The sequence below is a fragment of the Neolamprologus brichardi genome, chromosome 5, assembly GCF_056152115.1.
Source record: "Neolamprologus brichardi isolate AB-2024 chromosome 5, ASM5615211v1, whole genome shotgun sequence".
Taxonomy (NCBI): Eukaryota; Metazoa; Chordata; class Actinopteri; order Cichliformes; family Cichlidae; genus Neolamprologus; species Neolamprologus brichardi.
In genome coordinates this window covers 36,214,850-36,236,045 of record NC_142108.1, presented here as the reverse complement: position 1 = coordinate 36,236,045, position 21,196 = coordinate 36,214,850, and the positions used below count along the sequence as shown (strand labels likewise).

The window sequence follows — 21,196 nt, the reverse complement described above, 5'->3', positions numbered from 1 at the left end:
GCTGACTGAAACTGCAGTTCCTCTACCATCCAGCAGAGTGCAGCAGTGAGTCAATCCCCATAGACTTGCATTTAAAATGTCCAACGTTATAGCAGAACACGTTTGTAGCCTGAAACAAAAACTGTTTTGGTCTCGATGGATAATTTCATGCTGTATTAAACTTTTGTTACAGAATAAAACAAGAGGAAGAGTTCAGTACATGCTAATGACACCGTTTTATATTCAGGAGACGACTTCAACGATTCATCTGGAGTTAATATCACGAGTGTATGGGGAAGAATGGTTTCCAACATACCTGGAATATGGCTTAAAATTTGCATTATTAGGGGTGTGGCCTCTTTGACTCACCTGTGTGGGTCGAACTGTAATTGGTCAAAATTAATAATGAGAAATTTGAACCTGATATTTTGAACAATATATAGGAAGTCATGTTCTGATTTCTTCTTCTCAGATCTCAGAGGCTGAAAGGAAAAATAAATATCTCTGACGTTCTGGATCATCAGGATTAAATGAGATGATATGATATGAGGAGGAGTTTGGACATAAAAACGTGTGCAGTTTATCGATCTTTCAGATGTGCTGATTCATAACTTTAGACTAAATCATGAACCTGGAGATGCTCAGATACTCAAATCTGTGTTCTGCTCTGTGGGAAGAATCTAAACCTTGTTTTATGATGGACTTCATGGTCATGTTGAGCTTGAGCTGATGATCAAAGCCTGAGTATAAGGTATTTGTATGACTGCACATCTGGAGCAACAGCAGCTTTGTTCTGTGTTACGGGTGTGTAATCTTTGTCCTGAAATGAGGCGATGCATGTGTTAAACACATGAGACGATCTGATGCATCAGAATCATTGATCTGAAATCAGGATGAACTTCAGGTAAACTCAGGAAGGTTTTTCAGTCTTACTTAAAAAAATAATTCTTCTTGCTTTTTACTTGGTTTGGTTTTTCAAAGCTTTGGATCTAAAATAATCAAAGTCTGGAGACCACGCCCGACGGAGCCGGTCTAATCCAGAGCTCCAGCACGGAGACTTTTTATGTTTAAATTAGTTTCCAGAGCAAGTTTACCTGTTTAAGATTTTCTTTGTAGTTTGAATTAATGTCACAGTTAAACTGGGCATCGTTAAAAGTTCAGAGCAGGTTTAAACTCTGCATTCAGGGGAACAAAAGCACCAACATGAAGAGTCTGCGTACGCGAACAAAGTGATGAGAAACAGGTTTTCTCCGTTTTTTAAATACGTAAATTAATTTAAAGTTTTTTTAGTCTACATGTTGTACAAAATATTGTTTACATTCATCTTTAGTTTTAGTTTTTATTCTGACAGCAACACGAAGAACCGCTGCGCCCACGTTTAGTCCCAGTCAGTGAACGCAGCACCAGATCAGCTCACACACACTCACTGGTTTCCAGTAACACTCTGACTGCTGGGAGGAAATGTGAGAACTTTCCTCTTAAAACTGAGATTTCTTCACTTAAGAAGTGAAAGACAATTAAAAACAAAACAGTGGAGACTACAGCTGCACACATCATTTAAACTGCTGTGTGTGTGTGTGTGTGTGTCTGTGTGTGTGTGTGTGTGTGTGTGTGTGAATGCATGATTAGTTGTCTTCATCTCACCTTCAGGTGCAGCTGCGCTCCTTCCTCCTCGAGCTTCACAGGAACACTGAGTGCACGATGAAAAGCTGATGCTTTACCTGCTTCTGCCTACTGAAGCCCCGCCCCCTACAGGTGTGTACAGGGTCATCAGGTAAGAGAAACTGTAGAAAACCAGCGTGCTGCGTCGAGCTTCACCTTAAGCCGATTAACTCGCAGCTCTGAGGTCAGATTAAGGTGAAACGAATGTCGCACACTTCCTGTGTGGAAAATGTTGAATTTATCATCTTTCTTTTTTTAGGGGGGGGTGACGCAGGTTAAATCTGCTCGCCGCCGTCTCTTCTTTCTCTCTGGCTGAGAAACATCAAAGACAGAAATGAGTGTTTGCAGTTTCCTCTTCCTAAATCCTGCACTTCCAGATGAAAGGCGTCAGCGACACACGCCCTTCCTGTCATCACACATCTCATCACACAGCACACGCTGATGACTGTTTACACGCACACACACACACCTGTAACCTGAGCTGCTGTCTGAGAGCTTCCTGAGCCCGTGTTCACCTTCACATGAACGTCTCTGTTCATCACGCAGAGACCTGTTACCTGTGAGCCGTCAGACTCACGTCTGTGTTTGTCCGAGTTTGACTGGAGAGTTTCTCACTCGATGATCTGATGGATCCAGATCTGAAGGATCTGCACAATCAGCTCGATGAGTTCTCTGGTGAAGAAAGCAACGTCAGTGCTTCCTTTAGCTGAGGAGACACTGAGCTTCCTCTGTGAAAGCAGAGAAGACAACAGCGTCCCACGAATGAAGAAGCCGTGAACATGACCGACAGGTCTGAACCTTAAACTACAGCAAAAATCTCTCAGAATAAAGATCATGAGCTTTACTAAAATTCAATTCAGTTTTATTTACAAGGCACCAAAAACACTGACTGGGAGAGTTTATGCCAGGGTGCTGGAAAGACGAGTTTGTCTGTTAGCCAAACCTCGGATACCGAAGGAACAAGGCGGTTTTCCCTGGATCAGCTCTTCAACCTCTGGAGGAGTTTGCCCAACCGGTCTACATGTGTGTGGACTTGGAGAAGGCATTCGACCGCATCCCTCTGAGTGTCCTGTGGGAGGCGCTCTGGCAGTATGGGGTGTTTGGCCCATTGCTACGGGCCATTTGATCCTTATACAACCGTTGCAAGAGCTCGGTGTGCAGAGCCGGCAATAAGCTTTCAGCAGGGTGGTGAATCTCTGCTTTTTGCAGATGATGTGGTTCTTTCGGCTTCGTGAGGTGATGCCCTCCGCTGGAACGGTTCGCGGTGGGATTGAGAATCAGCATCTCCAAATCTGAGGCCATGGTCCTGAGCTGGAAACGGGTGGAGTGCCCACTCTGGGTCAGGGACGAGCTCCTGCCCCAATTGGAGGAGTTTAAGTATCTCGGGGATCATTTTCACGAGTGACGGGAGATCGACAGACGGACCGGTGCTGCAGCTGCAGCGATGCGGACGCTGCACCGGTCCGTCGTGGTGAAGAGGGAGCTGAGTGTAAAAGCAAAGCTCTCATTTTACTGGTCGATCCAGGTCCCTACCCTCACCTGTGGTCGCGAGCTGTGGGCAGTGACCGGAAGAAGGAGCTCGTGGACACAAGCGGTGGCTGGTCTCTCCCTTAGAGATGAAAACCTGAAGAAAGGCAGGAATCGCCTGAATGTTTGGGAAAGTCATTCCAGAAGTTTTCTGCTTCATCTGCTCCAGAAACATCTGTTTTCTTTCAACATATATTCATTGAGCAGTTCACATGTTTGTATGACGATGGAAACAGTATCAGATAGTTGCTCTGTTTTTTACATTAACATCACAAAACATTACATAATATGGTGCAACACCCTCCCACACCCCCACAGTCCCAGCTGTCCAGCAAACTATAACTGCTGGTTACAGCTGCAGACATGTGGGACAGTCTGTCACAAAGATATCGTATACCAGATTTAATGTGTTTGTCAGCTCATTGAGCTTTACGGGGGATGCATCTCTCTTCCTCCAGTGAGTGAGAAGTTTCTGTGCAACAATAATACAGTAAGCTATAACACGTTGCACTGTCTATTCCCACAGGATCATCACAGATGCCCAGAATAACTGTTAGTGGATCAGGGCTCAACTTTAACCTTGGGACAAAACATGAAACTTAACGTGTCTTTAGCATTTCTCACACAGAGGAGACACCTCAGGGTTTATTTAACCTTTCTCTTGAACAGTGAGACTGTAAAGCTTTAACCTGAATCAGTGTCTTACATTATGGATATTCTGCAAATAGTTTCCCATCCAGCACGGAGATGGACGATAAGAACTTCCTCAGCATTACTTTCTTATAAATGACAGTGATAATTTCCTCTGTGAGGGTGGGAGGAGCACTTTATCTACCAGAGCTTCAGTAAATGTTTGATGCAGGCATGGGCACAAAAACCTCACTAAAATCCACTGCGATGCCATCAGGAGCCTGATTGATTTCACTTGAAGCAGCTGCTCTTGATTTCTTCTGTTGTTAGTTCTGTTGTTCTGTTGTGAGTGTGCGAGTTCATCCTCCCCTAGGTTTGGAGACGTGCTGCTGTCCCAGAACTTTTTCATAGAGTCACAATCTATATTTTGCTTAGTGTATAAATTTTGATAGAATTGGAAATATTGATTGTTAATGTCTCTGAAGCCTCGCCTGCATTATTGTTCTTGTTTCCTCAGGTGTCTTGTTAGTATTTTATCTGGTCACCAAGCTCAAAGTATTTCTGCTTGTGTACAAACAAGCTTCACTGATTTTTGCTGAGAGTAGATCATTATATTCATATTTATTCATATACAAAGTGTAGCAGGCTTCGTTTACGAGTTGATCTGCGTTTCCAAACATTCATGAAGATCCTTCTCGCCCAACAATGGAGGGTGAAGCCACCATCTTTGCTGCGGTCTAGTTGCATTTTGGATGTTTAAGGTTGATGTGACCTGGAAGTGATCCGAGATGACAATATTGTGAGAATTTGTGTCGATGACGTATGGCGTTGATTTGGCATCCAAAAGAAAGAAGTCAATTCTACTATATGAATTATGAAGCGTAATCCCACAGTGGGGTTTGCAGTTCAACATCAGACACATCTGAATTTTCGGTGTTAAGAAATGCTCTGGAGTTGTTCCTGACCTGCTCATTTAAAGAAGATCTGTCAAGGTCCAACACAGTTAAATTCCCACCAATGACAAGGTTTGTTTGGGACAAGTGCCGTGAAGAAAGATGGACCGTCCACATTCAGTAGAGGGAGAGGTAAAGGAAACAGCTCGACCACAATAGCTGTTTCTGTCTGATATTGTGCTTTTATGTACAAATGGAAACCTCTCGCTTTAGCAGGGAAGGTAGAGTGGTACACATTCTCAACCCACCTACATCTGTATATGACAATTATCCTTTAAATTAGTTTAACTTTCCCTCTTTTAACTGAATTGTCCAAACCTCGCACATCCAACTAACGAAGGTCACGTTTCTCCTCGTGAGCTTTACACTATTCAGCAGCCACGTCAGTTAAAAGTAGGGAGTGTTATTATCTGCAGTATTTAAAGCAACAACAGCTGGGCGTGGGACCCCCCCTCCCCTCCCTACTAACCCCCCAAACAAACATTAGAAAAAATAGATACAGATCAATAAACACGAATATGAACTATGGCTGCATATACAAGAGTAAAACAGGCAGCGGCGTGAAACTACGGGAAGCACAGCAGGTAAAAAACAACCAAAGTAGATTAAAAAACAAAAGAACACAACATACTTCCCTGTACTGCTAACCTCTGCTAACCTAACCTCTGCTAACCTCTGCTAACCTCTGCTAACATCTGCTAACATCTGCTAACCTCTGCTAACATCTGCTAACCTCTGCTAACCTAACCTCTGCTAACCTAACCTCTGCTAACCTCTGCTAACCTAACCTCTGCTAACCTAACCTCTGCTAACCTAACCTCTGCTAACCTCTGCTAACCTAACCTCTGCTAACCTCTGCTAACCTAACCTCTGCTAACCTCTGCTAACCCAGTAACTCTGACCTTCTAACTGACAGCTCGCTTGAAGTGGAATTTAAATGGAAACAAACCTAACCCTGTGTCAGCGTTATCCTTGCTTTTTAGTTTTGCAGGGCGTACCAACCGTACCTGACGTCCCACGCAGTAACTCTCACATTTGCAAATGCGGCTCTGTGTTTGGCAACAAATCTGGGAAGTTATTTTAAACCCAGTATGCGTCAGGTTCCTGTTCTCTGCAGCTTTCCTCATGGTAATAGTGCGAGATGATAGGCTGAGGAGGATCGCTTTGTTTGGGACGTTGGTGATTCACTCGATCGATAAGCGGCTTCTCCTACAGAGACAGTACCTCCGCCCAATGTTGTGAAACACACTCATCCCGGGTCCCTTTACATTATTCCTCCTGGAGTGTGCCTCAAGATCTGCACATTTCTTCTTCTTTAACTCCGTAGACAAACGCTCCACGGAGGCCTCGAGAGCGGCGATGGTGTCCGAGTGTTTGAGGCGCACTCCTGCAGTTCAGTCAGAGTGTTGTCGTGCTCGTCTGGTTCAAGGATGACATCTCTGACCATCAGAAGCCATTTAGCTCGTGTGGGCAGCTGCAAGTTTCAGTCAAACCTGGAGATGTCAGACTGGTTTCACTGTGCACAGAGATGCTGGTGTTCCAGTTTCCAGTTTGTGGTGGTGTCACGGCCTGGATCTTGGATTACGTTTTGTTTTGGACGTTTATTTCTTTGAAAGTATAAGATCATCATGGTGTAGTTTCTGAGTACGTACGTTCTGCACCTGCTGCATCAAAGATGAAAAATTAAAGCTGCTGCACATGCAGAGACGTGATGAAGATTTCACCAGACCTCGATCAGCTGCTGTATTATTACAGTGTGCACACACACACACACACACACACACACACACACACACACACACACACACACACACACACACACACACACTCTTATCCCCTCTGATGAGCACTCAGGTTGAACTGAAGCCACTAAGCAAACACGAGTCCAGAAAACAGAGGATATTTCTAAAGTCCCTCCCATCTGCTTTCCTACGGTCGGATCCAAACAAGCTCACACTGTCTCCTCGTAGCGTGACCTCAGGTATCCGCTGTGCTGAAACTACAATGTGCAGAAGATGAAACACATTTTATAGTTGAACAGCTGAAATACTCTAAACGTATGAGCTGAGGTGGCAACGTGCAGAGATTCTGTACTTCTGTACACACTCTGATATTTGTTGTAAATGAACCACGACAGACCAGACGACCTTTTTATGCTAATTTTCACTTTTATTTACGTTCACATGTTCGGCTGCAGCTCTGCAGACCGACACATGCACCACAACAACAACAACAATCAGGACCTAGTTCAGCCTTTATGTCGGCGAGGCGTGATCGCAGGTGCAGGTGCATCTGCCTCCCCTGCACCGCAGACCACGCCCACCACACTACTGCAGTAAAAGCTGAAGAACTGACTCAGCTGTTTTACTCAAGTAAAAGTGAAAAAGCAAATTTACTCTGAAATGTAAGTAAGAAAGTAAAAAGCATCTCCTTGAAGAGTCCACCCTCATTTACATGCACAGGTAAACAGACCTGCTGTGTTAATATAACACAAAAGTAATGTCAGTGCATGAGAATACAAACAAGTCTAATTGTGGTTGTAATGAACATATTCAGCTTGGATCTGTTATTTAACCTGTTTTCATGCAACATGTGAATAACACAACGTTAGTATACTTGTGCGTTTTGCAGGACGTTTCACAAAAATACACAATTTATCAAAACCCATCACATACAGATGAGTGTGTCATTACAAATGATGACGCTGCATGTAATCTTCAATCTGCGGTTCATCAAGCAGTCTTATCTTTCAGCAGAGCCTTTTCTTACATCTCTGAGTGAACCTGCTGGACCTTTATCAGGAACACTGTGAGCTGCACATAAGCAGTTTGTGTGTTTGCTGATGCTCAGCCTCAGACACCAGTCTTGTTATCATCTATCGTCCACCTGGACCTTACACAGAGTTTCTGATTTCTCAGACTTTTATCTGGTTTAGTTCTGAGCTCAGATAAAATAATTATTGTGGGTGATTTTAACATCCATGTAGATGCTAACAATGACTCAACATGGCATTAATCTGTTATTAGACTCAATTCTCTCAAATCCATGGTAATGTCATGGCAGTTTTAAAGTACCAGGTATGTGTAATTATTTTGCTATTAGAGACTGAAGTATTCGTTCCCAACATGTGGCCGTTGTTGTCTCTAATGAACTATTGTAGCATCTCCCTCGCTCTCCGGGCTGCTCTCCTTTCCCCAGACTGCGCTTCATCCCAATAGCAGATGAAGCTGCGCGCAACGTTCCCACTGCCACGTCCACAGGAAAGCCACATTTCTGCAGCTCGAGTAAAGGCCTGGGGACAGAAGCACTTCACGGTTCAGGAGGTTTGAAATATATTATAAGAAAGATTTGTCTTCCTTTCCCTCCACAGACCGAGTGTTGTTTCCTCTTGAGTGGGACTCCAGGTCCGCCAGCTTTGACCGCAGGACTTCATGCTGCTCCAGGCGAGTAGTTAATGCCTCAATAGCCTCTGCCGACTATTCCTCCATTCACCCTAATCGTTTCCACTTCAGCTACAGGGTCAGACAAGCTTAGCAGATCTCTCACAAGTGTATCGAGTTTGGAGTTGATCGTGTGACCCAGGTGGTGAATTTCTCAATCGTCATTCTCCTTTTTCAGATCTGTTTATAATTCATCACTGGCCTCGTTGCATCTGTTGAGTTACTGGTTCCTCCAGTGCTGTTGCTCTGTTGCTCTGTCATTGTCATGGTGTGTGGGAGTGGAAAGAAAGGACCAAAACAAAGGATGAATGGGCGTTTTTTTTATCGGTTTTCAGCGTTATTTTGTTATCGTTTTTATCGTTTACTCGGTTTACCTGGGTCTTTTCACGTGTGTTATGAATAAATCTTCTTTTTTTCGGTACAGGTACTAGTTTTATTTTGTTGTATTTATCCGCGACACCTTAAAGGCTGGTCCATGAAAATATTGTCGGGCATAAACCGGTCCGTGACGCAAAAAAGGTTGGAGACCGCTGCTTTAAATGAAAGATGTTAGAAATGAAGCTCTGAGTTTTTGTCCTTCCAGCCTGTTCGACCTCTTCAGTTTGCTGTAAACCACAGACTTCTCTACGTTTGTGGGAAACATCACAGCACTGAATGGTTGCCGACTGTCTGACCATCAAGGCCAACTCTGGCATGCCAGCAGCACAACGCACAGCCAGCTGGACACAGTTTAAACATGTGCTGCATGTTCATTTATTTTAATAAAAACGCAGTAAAATTTTTAGACCTCATCTAAAACAAAGACCAGGACAAAAGCACTTGTCTGATAAAATCACAGTAAAATTAGGTTTTGGTATTTGTGAGAGCGCCATCTGGTGGTCAGAAAGTGGCATTGCAACATACGGGACATTTTGCTCGGTCTGATGATGTCGCGGCTCCAACAGGACAGTTTGGCTGTGACAGAAACGTAACATAATGAAACGTGTAAAAACATGTACTTAATAATCTGATCGGTGATGCTATTGTTCGATTAATCGGGCTTAATAGTAGAAAACTACTTTTACTTGGGTTAATTATGTAATTGTATATAAAGGTTCTTGTACATTTAAGCCATAATATATTTAATAAAATTGATATAAAACACGTCCAAGTGTGTAATTGATTACTTGGTTTATAATAAACTTATTATAATAAGTTTATTATAAACTTATTATAATAAGTTTATTATAAACTTATTATAATAAGTTTATAATAAACTTGTTATAAACTTGGTTTATAATAAACTCTGCTGTTCATTTTTGACTACATTAAATGTCGATTTACGTCTTTCAAAACAAAATGTTGTTGTAATTATTCTGTTAATCACAGATCTTGTCGAGTACAAAGAGACTGATAAGAAATAAATCGTGTTCTTGATGCAAACACTGAGAGAAGTCCATGTACTTTGTAAAGTGCTGTAAAAGAGCAGCACAACAGTTTTATTTGGCATATTTGTCCTTGAAAACATTTTTAGATATTAAAAAACTCTAATGTTGCTTTAAGATCACCTCAAGCTTTCATGTCAGTTTTTACTTGAAATGATAAATAAATATTTACGCTCACTGTAAATGTGCACCTGTCCTTCTCACTTGCAGACCCCTTCATGTAATCGTGTGGCTTTGTCATGTCGGTGCTACTGGTCGCTGCAGCGCCATCTACCATCCCGCCATGATCTCTGTCCTGAAAGTGCTCCTATAATAGCAGAAGTCTCCGATGCAGCGTTGCAGTATTTCTGGCTGCAACCTCCTATCAGGTAATTCTCTCTGTCAGCAAAGCCAATCCATGCAGTTACAAGAGCTTCAGATGTACATCTACAAGCCTTTACCTTCCCTCTGTGAGCGCAACAGCGTGCAAACCTCTCCCTCCCTGTGTCTCTAATGTGTCTCTAATGTGTCTTTAATGTGCGCACAAGAATCAAAGGCAAAGTCCAGTTTAAGTTGTCTCTTGCTGCCATCCCCAGGATGCAAGCCAGACAGAATCTGACTCTCTCCACCTCTGTCCCCTCGGTCTAAGAGGGAGCGTCTCCACCCTGCCTGTAGTCCACGATGAGCTCCTCGGTCTCGCTGAGCCGCAGGTTGTTGTTCGGACACCATGATATCAGGGCTCTCACCTCTGCTCTGTAAGCAGAATCGTCTCCATCTGAAACGCAGCCGATGGTGGTGCTGTGTCTGCAGATTTAGTGATGAGCTGTGTGTCCACACAGTCGTGGGTGAGCAGGGTGAGCAGCAGGGCTGAGCACACAGCCATCACATCAAAGTTGCCTGAAGAGGCTGCAGGATAACATCTACAATCACAGCAGGTCTGTTTCAGCTCCAGCCTTCCCCTCTCCATTTTTGCTCCGTGTGTGGTTCCTGTTTTTAAGTCACTCAGGTCTAAAAGTCGACATGTAGCTGGTGGAGGCATCAGCCTCATTGCTGACTCTGTGCTTCCTCACAGCCGAAGGCGGCTTTGAGTGCAGACTCTGTCCTCTGCGTCTGTGGGGATGGCGTTCGCTCTGTTGCAGCGTCCTGATGACACAGTTTGTGCTCCAGTGGTCAGTGTTGGGAAGGTTACTTTTAAAATGTATTCCACTACAGATTACAGATTACATGCCCCAAAAAGTATCCTGTAACGTATTCTGATATGTGACTCAATGAGAGTAACGCATTTATGACCATTACTGAAGGTTACTCGCCACACCAGCACCAGCTAGAGTTTTCAATCTTAAAACGAGTAACAGTGGGGTGGACATCACTCTGTTACTCCCCAACACTGGCAGATGAGAGTCAAAAGTACTGATCTGTATGCGTAGCTTTTAGATGTCCCCATTACTGATGGAGATCTGACGTCTAAGAAGGCCAAGCTGCCACTTTTCATCCTCCCTGATGAATCTGATGTGTTGCAGGTATATAGATGTGTGACTGTTGAAGTGAGGCTGAGCAAACACAGGAAGCATAAAAGACCAAATGTTTATTATTTATTGTTGAAAAGTAACCATCAGAGTTTCTAAGGCAGGCGCGTTCAAAATACAGCTGAGTCAAAGAGTCGGACGCGAGTCCAGACCAGCAGGGACGGACATCTGCAGCCCGAGGACGAGTCAGCGTGAGCTCTCAAACAGGAAGTTATTTCTACGTCACACAGGAAATGAGGTCACACAGAAATGGAAAAAACTCTAAAACAGGAAACAGATCTCTGAGACTTCGACTAGAGTTTTAAATCATGAACTTTAAACCAATGATGACTCTTCACAGGACAGATACGACCGATTAATGAACTAATCAGCTGAGGCCTGAGCCGCACGCCTGAGCCGTGCTCGCAGGACCTGATGACTCTACCATGATCGATTAGAAAAGCAGCCGTGTTAGGATGGAAGACACGTTCAGTGCAGCGAGACGAGGTGATCGGGCCGCGCGTGGTCTCAGCGGACGGACTCCTCAGCCCATGTAGGGGTACTTCCACTCTGTGAGGGGGACGTGCGTCCGCTTCACGGTCTGCGGAGACGTCCACCTGAGGACGTAGTGAGGACCTCCAGGTTTGTCGTTTGTACCTGCCACACAAAGCAAACAGCACTAAACGTCTTATGGTCACACGTCGTTTGGTCCTCGCTTACGTTTACGTCAGGTAAGCGCCCTCTGGTGGACAAACTACGTAACACGTGTAACAGAAACAAATATTTCAGAAACATCTGCGATATTCTGATCAGACAGAAGAAACAGTCGGCAAAACAGAAAGTACTCGAGTAAATGTACTCTGTTACGCTCCAGCTGAGGTCGGAGCAGCGGCGACGCTAACCTGAAGCTCTGGCGCCCCCGAACGGCTGCTGAGCCACGATGGAGCCGGTGGATTTGTCGTTGATGTAGTAGTTTCCCGCGGCGTTCCTCAGCACGCTGGAGGCTTCGTCGATCACCTTCCTGTGACGGAAACAACCAGAACAACACAGAGTTCAAACTTCCTCTGAATCCATCGCTGTTAGAGCTCCGCCTCTTTCTCACTGTAACCCACTGACAGTCAAACAGGAAGTGGCTGAGGGCGAGCCTTACTCGTCCTTGGCGAACACGGCTCCGGTCAGCGCGTACGGCGACGTGGCGTCGATCAGCCGCAGAACCTCTCTGTAGTCCTTCTCAGGATAAACGTAGACGGCGAGGACGGGCCCGAAGATCTCCTGCAGAACACGCGTGTTCATTTAAACACGCAGAAACACGGGATCAGGAAGGCGGACACATGCAGATGGCGTGAACATGACAACATCGTGAGGAAAGCAGCTGAGGTAATAATGATCCCTCGCGGTGAGGTTTGAAAAACAACATGGACGCTCACGCAGCTCGCCGACACGCCTGTGTGCGCTCGCCAAGCTGCATACATGAAACTGTAAATAAGGACTCATGAAGGATGCACACAGGAAGTAGGGAGACGGTTGCCGAGGTGATGGGAACAAGCTGAAGCTTCTTTGTTTGTATGTTTTAAACATGTTCAAAATAAATAAAACTCAAACATTTCGAGACAAAAGAAGCAAAGAGGGAGAAATAACGGAGCAGATGAAGTTAACTCACTGCTCAAGTCGGTTTCCTTTCATCGATCACGTGAAAACAGCCGCCTGCAGCGCCCCCGTGTGGACGCTTATGGAAAAACCACAAATCAGCACGAGCACTTCCTGCTAAACGTAAACTTAAAGCTTTCTAAAGTCAAAGAACAAGTTTAACTTTGCGGTTCTTCTCGTTCCTCGCGTTTCTGATTCGTTTAGTCGTTTCTGTCGGACACACGAGCGCCGTCCTGTAGGCGGTAAAAATGCTGATTTTCAGTCCGTACCTCGTTCATGATGGCGTCCTGCGGGTCTTTGGTCTCGATGATGGTTGGCTCCACGAAGTAGCCCTTCTTGTCGTCGCAGTTTCCTCCGGCGATGACTTTCAGGTTTGGGGAAGACTTGGCGCGCTCGAGCCACTTCTTTATCCGCCCAAACGACTGCAGGAGGAGCAAACGGGGCTCGTGACGTCACCCACCGACATACTAACACTGAGACTTTTTCTAAGCGACAGGATGTTTACCTTGTCGTCGATCACGGCTGATAAGAAGGTGCTGAAGTCCTCGACAGGCTGAGGAAACAGAGGAAATCAGTGAGACTCAAACATCACACACTCAGAGCGAAACTTTAGGACCGCCCCCACGTCCTGTTGGTGGCCCACAGCTGACTGAGTCACCTGCTGCAAATCATTAACACTCAAATAATGCAGGATGTGAGTGCGAACACGACTGCACGCTTCTGCACGTCAGGCTGAATCACCTGGATGTTCTGCTGGAGGTTTCTTCCTGTTAAAAGGGAGTTTTTCCTTCCCACTGTCGCCAAAGTGCTGCTCATAGGGGGTCATATGATTGTTGGGTTTTTCTCTGTGTGTATTATTGTAGGTCGACCTTACAGCATAAAGCTCCCTGTTGTTATTTGGCACAACTGAAAATTGAATTGTTATTAATGAACATCTAACCCTGAATAAATACTGATCGCTTATGAAAAGCTCAGACTTTTGAAACCGCTTCTGTGTGCACGTCTCAAACGACGCCAACATCTGCAACTCGCCCACAAAACCTCAAACACGCGCGGACGAATCGCCTGATACGCACAGGAGACGCCACACGCACATGCGGTCAAGACACAAATTAATGCTGCCCGCTTCACGCAGATGTAAGCTGCGTTCAAGTCCTGGTGTAAAGCTGGGACAGCGGGCGTTTCTTTTCCCACCACAACAGTTTTACAGACACTGAGCAGGAGCCTGCTGGGAGCAGCATGTTGTCACTGTGTGTCAGCCAATCCCTCTACGTTTGAATAGAGATGATCCAGGTGATGTGAAATAACTCTTTGATGTTAATCTCTCCATTTTCTGACAATAGCAGGCTAACGCTGGTGTTAGCTTAACCACTAATAGAGGAGGATAGAGGACGCCCATTTGTCCCAGTTTTACACTGGGACTTGAACTCAGCTTACATTAGTGGGTCTGTGTGAAGCCGGCACCGTGACACTGGTCTCAACATGCGGGCGATTCGTCCACACGTGTTTCAGGTAAGCGAGCGATGTCAGAGTCGTCCTTCGTAAAGTCCGAGGTTTTAAACGACCCGTTCTGATTCTCGGCTGACGTGATTAAAAAAGCCCAAACAGATAAAAACCAAACTGAACGTGTTACATGAAATCTGAGGCGAGCAAAGCCGCTCGCCGCTCCTGACCACGCCAACACGCAGCAGCTCTCTGTACTCACGTCGCCCACTCGGATGTCCTTGTGGATGGCGAGCAGCTGCTCTTTGATCTGCGGCCACAGGCTGTCCGGTACGTACATCCTCGAGCAGGCCGAGCACTTCTGACCTCCGTACTCGAACGCCGAGCGAATGGTCCCCATCACCACGCTCTGGACCTCCGCTGACGTGTGGACGAAGTGGAAATTCTTCCCCCCGCACTCTGAAAACACAAAGAAGTGACGGACACGAGCTGCTTTTAAAGGAAGTAGTGAGAGCGGACAGCGAGGAGCGCTCCTGACCTCCTGCCAGTCGAGGGAAAGTCCTGTAGACGTCCAGGTTCTGCGCGACCTGCTTCCAAAGACGCTTAAACGTCCTACGAACACAGAACCATTTGTAAGAGACGGACAGGCGGAGGACGAAAGACGTTTCACACATCAACTCTGACAAACTGAAACTGCAGTTCCACTGACGTCCAGCAGAGGCGCCAGCAGCGAGTCAGGATGTTAGTTTACAGCCTTTGGTTCCCCTTTATAACAACTGTTATAACAGCTGTATTAAAGAAAGCATCACAGTTTTATATACGGCTCAGTCCTTTAACAGGAGTCAGAGACAAGCTGACACCTGTGGGAGGGGACAAAGTTTTTATAGCTCACCTGTTTAAACTGTGTTAAGCTTGTTATTATTGGGGGCGTGGCCAGCTTCACCTGAACTGAACCTCTGGACTGTGTTTGTGCTGCTGGAGTATTTAATGATCTGACCAATAACTGCTGTGAGGTCACTGTACTAACAGAGCGTCCAAGAAGGCGGAGCTCCAGCTTTGGTGCACAGCGAGATTCAGAGATTGAGTGTTTAGACTCTGCAGGACATTCTTGTGTGGAAACAGTCGTAAACATCCTTACGGCACACTGCCGGTGAAGTTGATGCCTGCCAGGTGCTCCGAGGCGGTGACGGCGTCTCCGAACACGGGGCCGTCAGCGGGCAAGAACTGGATGATGTTTGGTGGCATGCCGCACTCCCTGAGGATTTTATACACAGAGTAGCTGGCAGACATGGCGGTGTCGCTCGGCTTCCAGAGGACGACGTTACCCTGGAGACATGAAAACAGTCCACAGATCAGATCCTCCATCAGCCACAAACAGGACAACTTTGCTAAACAGCGAGTTAATGAAGACAGCTGCTTCTATTAAGAGCAGAGTCATCTGATCTATTAGCCCAAACAGATCAGTCACGCAGCATGAATGCACAGAAGGAGCGGTCAGGTCAATGAGCGGCAGCAGCTCGTCATGTTCTCACGTCCTGCGGGGAAATCGTCCGTTATCTGGGAGCTTTGGGAACGTTAAACCTGAATCTGACCTGTGGGATGTTTGGACGCATCACCTGCAGCCTCGCACTGCACCGTCTGTTCGTTAAAGTCACAAGAGATCTGAGCCACTAGTGGGCGACACACAGTGAGTTAAATTCACAGCAGACCCGAACATCAGACCCTGAATCTCAGCTGGTTGGTGAAGCTGCAGAAACAGGTGACGTCACGGGACGCTCGCCACTTCGCTCATAACGACTCCTCACGCCGAGTGGAGCCAAGTGCAGTGAAAGAGGCTTTTGTGAGTCAGCTGACACAAACACGACCACACTCACCATCAGAGCCGGGGTGCCCGCCAGGTTTCCACCAATGGCAGTGAAGTTAAACGGAGCCACAGCAGCTACAAACCCCTGAAAGACAAAGACATGAGAGCGTCAGCTGACCCGAGGAGGAAGCACCGCCTCACAGGTCCACCTGTTTACATGTGACACGCAGGCGTTCCACATGCAACGTGCCCCAGAGCGCCATTTCCTTCACTCACGGGTTCACAGAAAAAAAAAAAGCACACGCAACAAGAGAACCAATCATAATCATCGCTGTGACCAGCGCTGCACAGCAGGCCCAGCGCTTCACAGCAGGCCCAGCGCTTCACAGCAGGCCCAGCGCTTCACAGCAGGCCCAACGCTTCACAGCAGGTCCAGCGCTTCACAGCAGGTCCAGCGCTTCACAGCAGGCCCAGCGCTTCACAGCAGGCCCAGCGCTTCACAGCAGGCCCAGCGCTTCACAGCAGGCCCAACGCTTCACAGCAGGTCCAGCGCTTCACAGCAGGTCCAGCGCTTCACAGCAGGTCCAGCGCTTCACAGCAGGTCCAGCGCTTCACAGCAGGTCCAGCGCTTCACAGCAGGCCCAGCGCTTCACAGCAGGCCCAGCGCTTCACAGCAGGTCCAACGCTTCACAGCAGGTCCAACGCTTCACAGCAGGCCCAGCGCTTCACAGCAGGTCCAGCGCTTCACAGCAGGCCCAGCGCTGGACTACACAAAATCATCGCGTTTCCACTTATGGCGTGTTTCTGTTGTTGCTACAGCTAACTCTCAGCCTCCTTCGTACACACGGCGCTTCTTCTCGAGTCACACTGAACACGTGGCTTTAACGAGCAGGTCCAAACAAACGCCACCACAGCGTGAGCATGTGACAGAAACAGCTGACGGTCGAGCTGTGAATTCATCAATCGTCTGCTGATGTCAGCGTATTTGTCTCCTACGTGAGGAAGTCACGATGTGACCTGATTTTTACCTCCAGGCCTCGGTACAGCAGCGTGTTGGCGCTTCCCTCCGCGTCCAGCGGCTGCTGCCGCTGCAGCTCGATGGCGTGTTTGCAATTAAACCTGAAGAAGTCGATGAGCTCCGCGGCAGCGTCGATCTCCGCCTGCACCACCGTCTTCCCCTGAACGCCCACAAACGAGACAACAAGGGAAACAACTGTGAGGACACGCCCCTCGTTAATCTGTCCCCGCCCCCCGGCTCTACCGTACCTGTCCGATCATGGTCTTGGCCAGGATCTCGGCTCTCCTGGGTCCGCTGATGACGTCGGCGGCTTTGAAGAGGATCTGAGCTCGGTCCTCGACGGGCTTCAGGTCCCACTCCTTCCTCGCCGCCACAGACGCCGCGATGGCTTTGTTGATGAGCTCCTGCACGGGACACAGAGAGGACATGACCAAAACATACTGACAACCAGGGTTTCTGCCCCGAGAGCACGGACGCTTCACGATTGGACGGCAGGAGTCCCGTCACGCTGCACCTGCGATGAGCTCACCTTGTCAGCGTAGCAGAACTTCGCCACCTTGTGTGAGTGATTGAAGGGCTGGAAGAGGAAAGGAGAGAGAGCTGTGACACCTCAGTGTGCGCTAAAGGTAAACGAGACTGAACGACCAGCGTTTCCTCACAGAGAGCTGGTATCTGATGTCTTTGGTCCACACGTGCTCATCTCCCACCACACACGGGATCTCCTCTGTCCTCCCCTTCAGGCTCGCCAAGGCCTGAAGACACACAGCAGGGAGTAAGGAGTGAGAGGGGTGAGGGAGGGGGCGAGGGAGGGACGAGGGAGTGAGAAGAAGGAGAGAGGGTGAGGAGGAGCTCAGACCTTCAGCAGCTCCGCCCTCTCATGGCTGCCCTCTTTGAAGCCCAGGATCGGCTCATTTTTCACCTCCACAGCTGCACAGGGGAACGTCTTAAACCTGCAAACACACACACACACACACACACACACGCACACACGCACACGCACACACACATCAGGGTACATAAAACAAGCCTGGAGCAGCTGGATTTGAGCTGATCAAACTGGTCCCACTGGGAGGATGCTGGACTCCTGAACTGTGCAGCTAATCAGTAACCAAAACACACACACAGACACACACACAGACACACACACACACACACACACACAGACACACACACACAGCCTCTCCTCTCTGCAGGTTGTCTGGCTGTCAGGACCTCCACGTCTTCACGTCACAGCTTCTTCTTCTTCTCTGCGACCCCCTAATGTGCCCCCCCCCCCCCCCCAATCACGCACTGTTCCTCCTATTGGTGGTTGCATCAGTTGCCGCGGTTTCCCGAGCGTCTCAGATCACTGACATTACAGACTCACATGTTTCTCTGCTGGGTCTGTTGTTTATCTGTGTGTGTGAGAGGAAGATGAACCGAGGCCGTGTCGCGCTGTTTGCTGATGTTTCTCACGACCTGGTTATTCCAGCCGGATCCCGCTGAGCCGGACGCTGCAGCGCCTCCTTCATCTATGATTAACCCGTCTGAACTCTGAGCACAAGGTCGGCCAGCTGCTGTTTGCATTGGAGGAGGCGGCGACACGCCGGCTGGTGGCATGTCGGGCATTCACACACAGCCATGTGGCTCTGCAGCCCAAAGGATGACAGCAAAACGAATCTGAGCCCGTTCAGTGAAAATCACGCGAAACACAGTGGATGAGCTTAACGAGCAGGTAATCCCGTGTAGCTTAACGTTAACAAGTAGCTCTTCTGATTTTGATTAACACACGTGGCGTTCGTGTGGTACGTGTGTCAGGTTGAACTTCAGAACTGACCTTAATGTAAAGACTCCAGGTTACCCAGGCGAGGCTACAGATTCACCTGGAGCTCAAATATCATAATTTCACTCAGACAGGACAACACAACCATCCATAATTCAGAATCCTCATCGCTCCTAGTTTGAAAGCTCTGTTGCTACTTAATTGGACTGTAAACCCAGAGTCATCGACATCCCTGAAACTCCCCGTTTTAACGGCCCACAGGCCGGTGTGATCTGAAGAGAGCCCGCGGTACCACGTGTGCTTTTTACTGTAAATGAGTGACTGTACAGGTGAACGTGTCATTACACGTGCACTGCAGGCCACGGCAGTATGACATCAATACTCAAAAGCTTCCAAGGTGCATTTTCCTTGAACCACTGCTTTGGTGTGGAAAATCACATGTGACCAATGAGGTCCCCTGAATAAATCACATGATTGGTCGAAACCATCGATAACGCTTTGTATCGCCTCAGTGCCGTGTGAATGTGCATGTTTGAAAGCTGGAGACATTTTCAACAAGAAAAGAAACAAAAACAGTGGAAAATTATTGTTTGTCATCAAAACCTTGAAATCTCGATGCCATGGAAACAACCACACCTGCCCTGATTACACACCATCCCTCACATCCTCCGTTTCCCCGGCACGCCTTCTTCAAACTACTACATTACAGGAGTTTACAGAATCGACATCCATCTTTGCAAAGTTGTGTTTTATCGTCCACACAGACCTTCATTACACTCAGCACCATTAGTTCAACATTGTTACGCTGTTTCCTTTTTCACCACTAGATGTCACTGAAACGATGCTTTGCATGAATGAACCGATTTTCAATACAGTTGGTGAAATGGTTCATTGCTGGTTCATTGCTTTATTTGCGCAGCACTATACACGGCTGAAGGGGTTCTTCCTGTTAAAAGGGAGTTTTTCCTTCCCACCAAGTGCTTGCTCATAGGGGTCATCTGATTGTCTCCCTGTGTTATTGTAGAGTCTTCACCTCACATTATAAAGCTCCTTGAGATGACTGTTGCTGTGTTACAAATAAAACTGAATTGACTTTAGGTATTTTTCCACGCCCTCCGGCCTGGACTGGCCCCTTTGGTTGTGGCTCCTGGAACCACCTGTTTACACACTGACTTCTTTATCAAATGTTTGTAAGATATCTTGTTTGTTTTCATCCGAGCCTCTCAGGTAGACACACCTTTCAGGTAAATGGCGTAATAAAATGTATTCTTAAAGATCTTCCGGGATTCATGGAGTGGTTCCCAGATGGCACCACCAGAGGTGCGAAAGGTAACAATGTCTACCAATGTTTACCTGTGCTTCCTTCTATTCCCCTGAATGTGATGGAGTATGAAAGTAGTATTAAAACGTACAGTACTTGAGTAAAAGTACTTGGTTCAAGTTTGTTTGCGGTCAGTTCAGGCAGCAGCTGCCGATCAGGTGACATTACATAACCTGTAAACCTGTCACAAGCGACCCACTGGACCATTACCGCCCCACACGGCCAGCCTGGACCTCCACGCATGATCCGTCCCGTCACAGCATCGGTTATCGATCAGGATATCAGGTTATCGGAGTCGGAGGCCCTGAGGAGGCTAATTAGCTAAACGACATGCTGCAGAACTCAAGGAGTCTCGAGCGGGAGACATGCGCAGACCTACCCCCTCCGGGATCGACACACGGCCGCCCTCACGTGGAGCATCTTCCCGCCACAGGCTGCTGATTCACGCTGAAGGAAAAAGCCTATAGACCCGCTAGCAGAGCCGATCTGGCCGGAGGATGGATCAATAAACGATCGGAATCAACTTTCAGGTGACACCGCCCCCCTAGTCGACTACACACACATCCCAACTCACTGCGACCGGGAAGGGGACACTGGTTTTCTTATATCGTTCAAGTGCTTCACGCTGTCGCTACACATTGGTGACATAACTCTACTTTACTAACATATGACTAGAAAACCATTCTTAATCTCTCAGATTGGACTAAAGAAGAGCAAATATGTTTACAAACCTTCAGGAATCATAGATTCCCCCCCTCCCCACTACCTACGATGGAACCTTCCACGGGCGAATCTGCCATTGGCTACTCAGTAACCAATAAAAACAGGGTTAGGGTTAGGGTTGAAACAGGTCAGCCAATCAGAGGCCATATTCCAGGGGCAGGAACGAGGCTCCATATTTGACGATGTTCTTGATCTTTGGGTCAAGTCTGCAGTGTCCCTCTGATCATTTATTTGATTGTATTTCATATTTAATATTTTTTTATTTTAGAGATACTTTTGCGCTTCATTATTAAAATTGAATTGTATAATATTAACTTAAATTAAACAGAAATTGTGTTTTTTTAAGTTAAGTATAGAACTCAACATGTGTTCTGTATTT

The 21,196-nt window shown here is 47.1% G+C and overlaps 1 protein-coding gene across 2 annotated transcripts; it reads right to left on the bottom strand.

The window, feature by feature from the left end:
* Window positions 1–11,169: 11,169 nt before the first annotated feature.
* aldh4a1 (aldehyde dehydrogenase 4 family, member A1) lies at window positions 11,170–20,645 on the bottom strand. 2 transcript variants are annotated; one of them, XM_087841149.1, is made up of 15 exons: window positions 20,474–20,645; window positions 17,868–17,961; window positions 17,671–17,763; window positions 17,541–17,588; window positions 17,260–17,415; window positions 17,022–17,171; window positions 16,064–16,138; window positions 15,328–15,515; window positions 14,728–14,801; window positions 14,452–14,648; window positions 13,252–13,299; window positions 13,016–13,168; window positions 12,250–12,371; window positions 12,002–12,120; window positions 11,170–11,756 (listed from the first exon to the last, which is right to left on the bottom strand). In XM_087841149.1, the coding sequence occupies exons 1-15, from the start codon at window positions 20,512–20,514 to the stop codon at window positions 11,644–11,646; spliced, it is 1,671 nt and encodes a 556-aa protein (XP_087697275.1). In that variant the 5' UTR covers window positions 20,515–20,645; the 3' UTR covers window positions 11,170–11,643. The 2 variants fall into 2 exon arrangements, with proteins under 2 accessions (XP_087697275.1, XP_087697274.1); XM_087841148.1 differs by lacking the exon at window positions 20,474–20,645 and adding an exon at window positions 18,378–20,433.
* Window positions 20,646–21,196: the final 551 nt, after the last annotated feature.

What these genes read in the sequence shown, in the direction of transcription:
- aldh4a1 (XM_087841148.1), bottom strand. Translation starts at nt 18,619, where the DNA reads ATGCCCGACATGCCACCAGCCGGCGTGTCGCCGCCTCCTCCAATGCAA. An exon ending in CCAAGACCATGATCGGACAG is followed by an intron (nt 17,172 to 17,259) that starts GTACGGTAGAGC and finishes GTGGGCGTTCAG; the next exon opens with GGGAAGACGGTGGTGCAGGC. An exon ending in AGGACATCCGAGTGGGCGAC is followed by an intron (nt 13,300 to 14,451) that starts GTGAGTACAGAG and finishes CTGTTTCCTCAG; the next exon opens with CCTGTCGAGGACTTCAGCAC.